The 9,939-nt window shown below is 59.1% G+C and overlaps 2 protein-coding genes across 3 annotated transcripts in view; both read right to left on the reverse strand.

Moving 5' to 3' along the window:
- The window catches only part of HES6 (hes family bHLH transcription factor 6), a 1,868-nt gene extending 1,510 nt beyond the window's left edge, over positions 1–358 (reverse strand). For both annotated transcript variants that reach the window (XM_006909902.3, XM_015587836.2), the window contains exons 1-2: positions 176–358; positions 9–90 (exon numbers count right to left, since the gene is read on the reverse strand). In XM_006909902.3, coding sequence (XP_006909964.1) covers positions 9–90; positions 176–259 — 166 coding nt within the window. In that variant the 5' untranslated portion in view covers positions 260–358. The remainder of the gene's footprint in view (positions 1–8; positions 91–175) is intronic.
- Positions 359–4,870: 4,512 nt separating this feature from the next.
- The window catches only part of PER2 (period circadian regulator 2), a 29,834-nt gene continuing 24,765 nt past the window's right edge, over positions 4,871–9,939 (reverse strand). Inside the window, 2 exon segments of the mRNA XM_006909903.3 lie at positions 4,871–6,949; positions 9,342–9,492. Coding sequence (XP_006909965.1) covers positions 6,800–6,949; positions 9,342–9,492 — 301 coding nt within the window. The 3' untranslated portion in view covers positions 4,871–6,799.

Consider the following 9,939-nt stretch of genomic DNA (forward strand, 5'->3'; position numbering starts at 1 on the left):
CGCCCCGCGGCCCGCCAGCAGCAGTCGCAGCTCCTGCAGGCTCTCGTTGATCCGCGCGCGCCGCTTCTTCTCCACCAGGGGCTTCCGGGCCTGCGGGAAGCCGGAGACTGAGCCCCAGGGCCGCGGGCCGCGCCGCGCAGAACCCCGTAAGCCCGCCCGCGGCCCTGGCCCGCACCTTGCGGTCCCCCCGCGCCTCCCAGCCTCGGTCCTCATCCTCCCGGCCGGCACGGTCCCGTCCAGACGCGAGGAGCGGAGCCATGACCCGCAGAGTCTGCAGCGCCGCGAGCGCGCTAGGCGCCCGCGCCCCTGGCCGCGCCGCCCACCGACGCACTCGGGTCCCCGTTCCCTCGCTTCTTCCGCCGACGGCAGCCCCGCCCCTTTTATAGAGCCTTATTTACATTTCAATGCACCGATTGGCCAACTGGGTTTGGAGCCGCCGGCCGGGAGGCGCGCCGCAGCCAATGGGAGCGGTGCGCTTTGTCTAGCCCCGCCGCCGGCGTCGACTGGCAGCTGGCGGGGCGTGGCCGACGGGCGTGGCCCCCAGCTCGGCCTCCGCGCGACCCCCGCGGGGGAGGCACCCGAGGGGGCGGTGACCCCAGAGAGCTGCGGTTCGGGGTGCGCTTATTTCCCTCCATACCCTGAGCTAGGCCTCCAGATCAGTTGTGCGTGTGAGCAGGAGCTCATCCCTTTACTTATTCCTCATTCAGTCGTTCACACCTGCTTCATTCACGGATGGTGCGTGCGGAGAGGAGCGCAGTGTGGGAGCGTGCTAGGTCCGGGGAAGGCGGGGCAGGGCCAGTCAAGTCCGCGGTCTCCAGACCCGCAGGGTCTGCACTGGGGTGGCTGTGGAGCCCGGGAGAGGTGCGGGCCCACCGCAGCGGAAGCATGCCCGCGGCGCACTGCGGATCCTGCGGACCTTTGTGTGGGAACAGCGGAGGCCCTCTGCCGCCCTCCACCTGCGCAGAGATCCCGGCGGGGCGGGGTTCGCGGCCGGCGGGCATCGTTGCTCCTCCAGGCTCTCTGGTCGTTTCCCAACCCCTGCCCTTCCTCCCCTTGTCCGCCTCCCGCCCCCCTCAAGCTGCCTGTTCTTTCCCGGTCATCATCTCTGTCACTCCCTGAACCCCCCATCTTCTCCTAATACCCTTCGCTCATTCGGTCCCCCTTGACCTCCCTTTTCCCCCTCAGCCCCACTCCCCCTCCTCCGCCTTCCCCTGGTTCCCACCCCCACCTACCCTCCTTGCTTCCTCCCACCTCCCACTCCTCCCTGTTCCCCACCCCTGCTCGTCTGCCCTGGCCCCCCTTCTGCCAGTCTCCTTCGTCCCCCCGCAGCGTCGCCATTCGGCTCCCTTCCCTCCCAGCCCTCCCCCTGCCAGGCTTGCGGAGGCCGCCTGGACCCTGTAACTTGATGCCCGTGACAGTTGGCAGCTGCAGCGGCTTCAGCGGAGAAAAGCAGAAAAGCAGCGACCCCGCCAAGAGCGACAGGTGTTGGCCGCGCCTTTGTCTCTGCCGGCTTTGTCCCGCGGGCGGGCGGCGGGCGCGTCTGTGTCCGCCAGACGATCGCCACCCCCACCGCGGCCGCCCATCTGCCGGTCCCGCCTCCCTGCGGGTGCGGTGCGTGGGCGGCGGGGCCGCGTTCTTGGGCAGCAACCTGGGGACCCAGGCCAGGCCCCTGTTCCAGGGGCCTGTGTCCATCCAAGCAGCCGGGCAGAGCCGCAATGCCACGATAATCTCTGGCTTTGCCTTCAACCTGGAACACGCTCCCGCGCTCTCCCGTCCCGCTTTAAAGGCTGTTTCCTCACTGCTCAGGTCTCAGCTTCGCTATTCATCTACCTGGTGGGCGCGCACCTGACCCCCAGTAGCGCCGCACCCCCTTACCTAGCCCCCTCCTGCTCACCCTGGATTGAGGTGGTCAGGGTCTGGTCCGCAGCCTCCAGCCTGTGAGCCTCTCTGGTCAGGGGTACGGTCTGACCCAGGACCCCCACGTACCTGGTCAGAAGCACTGGGTAGGTAGGGAAGGTCACAGGGTGTCCCAAACCTGGTTGAGAAGCAGCCTAGGAAGGGGACCCCCAGGGACTGCAGTGCAGTGGGTAGTGGGCTAGGCCACAGGCACTATCACCACCCACCCCGCTCCCTGCCCCCTGAAGATGGACCTGGCAGCCTTCCAGGTGGCGGTTCATTTTGGGCTCCCCACGGGAGGGACCTGCCCAGGGCAAGTTCAACGAGAGGATGAAGGTCCTCGCCATCTCCTGACCCTTGTAACCCACTGGGCACCCCTCCTGCTGGTTCTCGCCTGTCCCTGCGCTGCCTCTTGGCTGCTTCCTCGTGAGTGGGCGGAGATTTCCCCAGCCGGGCATTGCTCATCCCTGCGTGAGTGGACGCCTCTCATCGCCCCTCAGTGTCCTCGCAAGCTGACACTCAATTGCCCTTCACCCCTACTTCCACTGTGACAGATTGGGGGGGGCTTGAGTGGTAGACCCCAAGCTGGCCGGTAACTTTATTCTTCTTTGCCATTTAGACATCACCTCAGGGAAGGAGACACCCCCTCCCCGCCCCAACACGCACGCATGCATGCACGCACATGCACATGCACACATACGCGCACACACAAAGATGCACGCACACGTGTCCACCCCCACTTCCACTGTGACAGATTGGGGGGGGCTTGAGTGGTAGACCCCAAGCTGGCCGGTAACTTTATTCTTCTTTGCCATTTAGACATCACCTCAGGGAAGGAGACACCCCCTCCCCGCCCCAACACGCACGCATGCATGCACGCACATGCACATGCACACATACGCGCACACACAAAGATGCACGCACACGCACACATGCACACATGCACACGTGCACGCATGCGCACACACATGCACGCACATGCACACATGCACGCACACACATGCACGCACACACGCACACACACGCACACACATCACACGTGCATGCATGCTCACACATGCACACATGCACGCACACACACATGCACACGCACGCACACACATGCACACATACGTGCACACACGTGCACACACACATGCACACACACATGCATGCACCTACAGTTAAGTGTGCACTACTTTGAGAAACGGCGATGTGCTCCCTCTCGTACTGGTCTTGTACACCCCTCTCGGTACCCATTATGTGGCTTGCACAAGGCCAAACAGGTATTCTAGAATGTCCTCCATCGAAGGCAGTTCATGCCGGAACAGGGTGATGGGGCCCTGAGGGAGGCCTTGGGGAAAAGGCCGGTAGAACACCTGAGTGGACAGGGTACTGAGTGTGGGTGGTGGAGGAGGGTAATGGCGCAAGCAGAAAAACGAAAGGCCGCTAAGAATTCCCGGAAAAACAAGAAGGCGCCAAGAAGAGCGATGGTCTTGGCACAGCGATTGACTCGGCAGCCGATCTTTCAGTCACAGCGCCGTCCATGGGGTGCTGCTGTTTAGAATCACCCTATAGAGAAGGCAAGGAAGGTTTAATTATGGTTACAGGACACGATGCACGGCTGACTGCAGACATGAAAGGACAGGTGACACTTGTCAGGAGGAGGTGAGGGAGGGCTTGGGACCAAAGCCTCATCTTACATGGGGTGGGGGGCGTTGAAAAAACAAGGGAGAAAATTAAGTTCTAGGATGTGCCTCAGTGTGACCGAGTGTCTCTGGGGAAAAGCACAAGGACAGAGCAGGCTGTGCGTCTTGACCGGCCCGGAAGTTGCCTGAGGTTCCATCTTGAGGTCGGCCTCAGTTTCTCTCGGCAGGCCCACTGGCTGACCAACTGGCCTGGCCCCGTCCCCCCAGAAGCCCGGCTGCTCCGTCTCGAGGCCGCCAAGCCCTGCTCCCTCCTCTGTGTGGCTTCCCCGAGGAGACCCCTTCCTGCCATTTGTCCCCCGACCTGCAAAGGTTGCCCAAGCAGACTTCCTGAGCATCTGTGTCCTTTGGTCCCCTCAGATGCAGGAACAGAGGCAATCAGAGGCTGGGCAGGGATGCGGTGGACACAGGAGGACCAGATAGCGGCAGGGGTGGCAGGCTATAAATCCCCTGGGAACAAAGGCGCTGGGCAGCCTGCGGGTGTGTAGGCCCCTTGCGGCTCTGAGAATCTTTTATTTCGTAAATAACGGGGGGGAGATGTGGCCTTGGGGTTATGTGGTGAATAAAAATGCAGTTAGGAGTCCCCAGAGGGACTCAGAAGTTCAGTGAGCCAAACCTGGTCAAGTAGGGCCAGTTCGCAGAGGCCTCTGTGCTCGCTGGAAGGACTCTGCCTTCTGTCCCCACCCCCCATCCCCATGTCACTTGGATTCAGGCTGCCAGGCCAGGGGGCAGAGTCAAGCCCTCCCTCCCACTCAGGGAGCCTATGGAAGGCTCTGGAAGGCTGAGGACTCCGTCCCGCAGCCGCCGGCCTCCCCGCTCTGACCCCTGTGGTCCTGTATGGCCTCGTCGCTGTGGAAGGAAGGGCTGGACAGGTGGGGTCCGGCCAGATCGTGACAACCTGGGGAGCGCACAAAGGAAACAGAGTAGGTGTCTGGGGTCAGTGCAGAGCGGGGAGCACCTCCGGGGGCTGAGCGGGGAGCACCTCCAGGGGCAGAGTGGAGCACCACCCCATCTGCAACGAAAAGACTGAGGGAGAGCTGGATCATAGGGTTCGATTTATGTCCAGAAAGTTCACCGGGCAGGGACAGCGGCAGCTGCAGCCCCGATGGAAGAGGCGTGTGTCACTCAGACAGGGAGGGGCCAGCAGGAGGAACGCCGTGCAGGGGAAGGTGGGAGGGGCCTTTGTGACAGGGTCCCTGACGCAGACATTCTAGAGTTTTTCTTGAATCTTTTGAAAATCTCTGATCCCTATTCAGTTTTTCTTCTGTTACATTAAAAATACATACACGTAAAAATATACTTACTTTATTTACCAATTTTCTAAAAGGCAAAAAAGTCATAAAAAGACACAAGCAGTCGAACAAACGCATTGCACTGGGTGGAGAAAGCTTGGTTTGTGCGTGAACAAACCACTTGTCCGGCAAGGCTTAACGGGTCGGTGCCGACCCAGAGCTTATTTACATTTCTTCTTAGGAACATTAAAAAGAAGGCTCAGTTTAAAATCGAGAGTTTTCATAATACCCGTGTAAGCACACTACCAAAAACACAGAAGACTCGACGCGGCACGGTGTAAACAACTTCACCAAATGCTGCCGCCCGCAGCTCCTCAGCACGTGGAAGCTGCGCCCTTGACGAGCATAAATAATGAAATAATGCTGGCGGCAAACATTCATAACAGTAGAGGACGTTGTGGCAGTTTGTTCAGGTGACAAAAACGTAGCCTTCTCTATTGTTTAATCCCTTACCGACGGGACTTCAGAGGCCGGAAGCAGTCGGCAGCATCTAACTGCCACATGTGCGCTGCTTGAAAGTGACGTTACTTTGTAAATGAAAAAAACCATTTAAACGGCGTTTCGTGTTTGAGTTTATAAAAATAGGATCGATATTCAGGCAATAAGATGGTTTTCCTATGAAAACCAACTGGAACACAAGGAGACATCACCGTCACCCGTTCTAGCAGCCACTTCTCTGTCACAGGACGAGGGAAAACCTGCTCCCTTTTAGTTCCCACGCTTGGTCCAACATTAAGTCATCGCTTCAGCAGTGGGACCTTCTCACTCAGTCCAGGGACCAGGGACATTTTCCCAAACAGTCTTTGGGGCGTGTGATGCAGCATGAGGTTTAGCAAAAAGCCGGGCAGATTGGCCTCGCTCTCCCCAGTGTTCCAAGGACACTGAAGTGCCAGTGACACTAGGGGACGAGACCAGAAGCCGCCCCAAGTGAGGTCGGGCCCATGGAGACAGAGGGCCACTGTCTCGGCCCGGGGTCAGGGGTCGAGGGGGAATCACAGGCGCCGCCGCTGCTCTGGGCCAGGGCCGGGCTCGTGGCCGGGCGGCGTCAGCCGGAGGGCCAACACGGACGCGGCCCAGGTGAGAGGACCAAAGCCTGGGCTGCAGACGGAAGTCACACAAGGAGAGGACCGACGACAGTTTTGTCCACGTGTGGTCACAGCCTGGAGAGGCCCACGAGCGACGCGGACACACGCGGAGGGCTGGGCGTGCTAGGCTGACAGCGCTGGTCACATGACCACGAGGCTTCTTTAGTGCAGAGCAAGCATTCGGCTTTGTCACCCCAGACGAAGGTGCGTCAGGCAGAAGCGCCTGCCACAGGCAGCTGGAGCCGAGGCTGCAGGTGTGCTGAACCACACTTCACGCCACTTAATGGCCATATTTTGAAAGAAAATTAGGATAGGCTGTGATCCCTAATTGGCATGTTTTTACAACACTGAGTCTGACTAGATGATAATACGGGTGAGCAGCAGCCCCAAGAGAGGACAGAATTCCTCCTGTCCAGACACCCTGGGAAAGCTCCAGAAGGCCAGTGCCCTCAGCTGAGCCGCATGTGCTCACAGCCTGTGATGCCTTGGGACACCCCACAGGGGGCCAGTGCACACTGGTGCGCTGGACAGAGGCTCAGTATGGACCTAGGACTTCTGCCAGCATTCAGGCAGCCCCCCGACACAAAGGGGGTTCAGCCTTTCTCAGGTTACATTACAAGAAAGCTCTCTTCCCTATATTCCAAAGTTCACATCAATATTTTAAAATATAAAAATGTATTTCTTCCCAAACCCTTCACACCCTCTACAGTTTTAAGTCGCCCTTCGGAAAACTATGCGGGTTTTTTTTTCTAAAACAAGAAAGAACCAACATAAGTATACCCGCCATTTCATTAGAAACCAACGTGACGCTGTCCTGTCTTCCCATGGGACGGGATGGGGGTTACGTCTGCTCTCCATTCTTATGACTCGAGGGGGGTCCATTTTCCTCTTCTTTGGTGCCTGCCACTTCACCAAGTCCCAGAGCAGGGCTGTCCTCTTCATATGGCACACAAATGTCACCTTTTCCCTTGCTTTCACAGTAAACACATTCCTTAAGAGAAAAACGTGAGATTAGTCACAAAAATGAGATCTTCATTACAAAAATGCAGCCCGGCCTGAGCGAGGTGCGGGCGACCAGGTGTTAGCTGTGAGGGGGACCAGCAGCCTCTAAGGGTGCTGCTCAGCTGTGGGACCCCTGCCTGCTCCCGAGGGGCCACACTCAGCTCCCCAAGGTCGGGGGCAGTCAGGGCCTTGCCTGAGAGGCGGCTTTGTGCAGAGAGGGGTGGCCTCAGCCGGCAGGCTCACACTCTGTTCTGCCTGTGGGACCGGGAGTTGTTACCTGCCCTCCGTAGCCTGTTTCCTCATCTGTAAAATGGGGTACGGATGATGCACCTGTCTCATCTGCTCATCCCCAGACTATGCATGAAGCCTCTGTCATGTTCCACGCATGCTCTAAGCACTGGGAGCCAGCAGTGAACGAGGACAAACATCCCTGTCCCCATGGAGGGGACATCCGTGGAGGGGTGGGGGACAATAAGGGGAACGAGAAGTGCTCCGCAGGGGGTAAAATGACGGGACGTGGAGAGATGCGGGGGTGTCTGCAACTTCACAGTGGACATTCAGAAAAGGCCACAGAAAAGGTGACTGTGGTGGTTTAAGTATGTCCACGAATTCTTCGACACGCTTTCCTCTAAAGGTGGAGTCTCACTCCCGTCTCCTTAAGGGGGGACTGGACTTAGTGCCTCGCCTCTCACAAAGAGGACGTGCCGGACGTGACACGTGTGACTTCTTCGATGAGGCCATAAAAGGCACCATAGCTCCCCGTCCTTCCTGGGGAAGCCAGCTGCCACGTCATGAGGACACCCCAGCAGCCCGTGGAGAGGTCTGCGTGGCACAGGGACACTGAGGCCTCCTGCCAATGGGTGACCTGACAGGCGTGGGTGGGAGCCTCGCCGGGAGGGGCCCTCCAGATGACGGGGGCCCCAACATCCCGCCTTCAGCCTCAGGAGAGGCCACGCCAGAACCACCCGGCTAAGCTGCTCGCAAATTCCCGAGCCACAGAAACAGCGGGAGATGAGGGACGCTCGCGGCTCTGAGACCCTGGGTTCGGGGTTGTCTGCTGGGCCGCGCTGGGAAACTAACACAGCAGCGTCTGCAAACCAGGCGTAAGGGAAGCTGGAGTGAGCCGTGTGTCCGAGGGAGAGGACGCCAGGCGGAGGGAGGGCGGACGCCTGCCTGCCAGTCGGCACAGCCAGAGGCCAGTGCGGCTGGGAGGGCAGGGAAGGGAGGGAGGGACGGGAGGGGCGGGACAGGTCGTCCGCTCCGCAGCAGCGGGTTCCGACCGAGGAGGGCACCGCTACATGGGGTCTGAGCTGAGGGGTGACGTGAGCAGACTGCAGGGGACAAGGGGGATCAGACAGGGCAGCCGGGAGGCTACTGTGACAATCTGGGTGGGGCAGCGTTGTGGCCTGGATTGGGCTGGTGACGCTGAAGGTGATGGCTTTCAATCCAGCTTGAAGGTCCAGCTGATGGGAAGTCCTCGGGGAGGGTGGGTAGGGAGGAGGGCCAGGTGACACCAAGGTCTGTGGCCCAAGCCAATGGAGCATGAAGCTGCCCTTGAGCGCAGTGGGAGGGGAGCCGGTGGGGCAGGTGCTCGCTGAGGGCAGCTGGGTGTGCAGTCTTGGGCGGGTCACGGGTCAAGTCCAACAGAGGGCTGGACGGGAGGCGGGCGCTAGGCCACCTCAGCACATGGATGCTTTTTGTAATTGGGGGGCCAGGGGAGACAGTCCTGGGGGAGGTGGGGACAGGGAAGGGCTGCAAGTCCTGGGCCTGGGGTGCTTCAACACCAGAGCGGGGAGAAGGGCGGGGTGACCAGGAGGCCAGAGCAGTCACCCGGAGAACATGGGCCGGGCTAAGGAGGAAACCGCCCTAGATGCCGCTAGCGTCCAGTCGGCAGGACGTGGACAGAAGCAGCAGCAGAGGCAGCTGCTGGAGGACACTGAGACCTGGAGAGAGCAGCTTGGGCACGTGGGGCTCAGGAGGGAGCAAAGTGGGGAGCTGGGGTACAGACATGTCCCCGGAGCTCTCAGGAAGGGACAGAGACAGAATGGGCCACTGGACGGGGACAGGCCTGGTAAATGTTAGCAGCGGTCATTTAATGTCCCCACCATTACTTAACGGCCTGCGTGGATGCTGAGAGTTTACGATAGGAGCGGTGTTTTTTTAAGACATAAAACAGAATTTGAAAACTCAAAACTTGGAATTTCAGTACCTGATTGAGATTAGATATTTGGAAGACCTTTCAGGAACGTGGGAAGGAGACTTAGCAGTGTCGTGTTACCGTATCTTCTCAACACACTGTTCGTTTCTGAAGCTCTGACTTCCCAGAGTGGTCACACGGTGCCGTTTAAACGCGCGGTCAGAGGAGCGCTCTGGGAACTTACCGCCACGTCCACGGCTGCGGGGAGGCCGCCCGAGCGCACCCACGGGTGCACCTCCTGCAGCTCCTGCTTCTGGCCCTCCGTGAACCTGGGCTGCAGCTTCTGCAGCAGCCTCAGCTTCTCTCTGTCCTCCTTCAGAACCGCGTCCAAATTTCTTCGCAGCGTGTTTGCAAACAGGAAAGTTAGCGTGACTTAGGGCTCTTGTTTAAAGAACACACTCATTTTCTACCAACTCAGTATTAACAATGGAATTTTAGATGATTTTGTTTAAGGCACGTTGCCTTTTCATGTAAAATAGATTACCCTGTTTAAGGTAAAAACCTCCCTCGTAAATAATCTGGTTTTTCTATTAAGATGACAATCCACGTCACGATGTTAGTTTTTCTTTAAATCAGACAGGGGCGCTGGGTGTCTGCAGAAGCTTGCTTCTGCAGGGATGGTTAATCAGGGAGGGTCTCACCGGGAGGCTGCGGGTGGAATGCCTTCCCGGCTTCCCACCAGTGCTGGGCCGGCTCGAAGCTGCCCTGGGGACGAGCCAGGCCTGGCTCCAGATCCAGAGGCCTGGCCATCCTGAGCCTCAGGGGTCATCAATCCTCTTTCC

The sequence above is a fragment of the Pteropus alecto genome, unplaced genomic scaffold (assembly GCF_000325575.1).
Source record: "Pteropus alecto unplaced genomic scaffold, ASM32557v1 scaffold143, whole genome shotgun sequence".
Taxonomy (NCBI): Eukaryota; Metazoa; Chordata; class Mammalia; order Chiroptera; family Pteropodidae; genus Pteropus; species Pteropus alecto.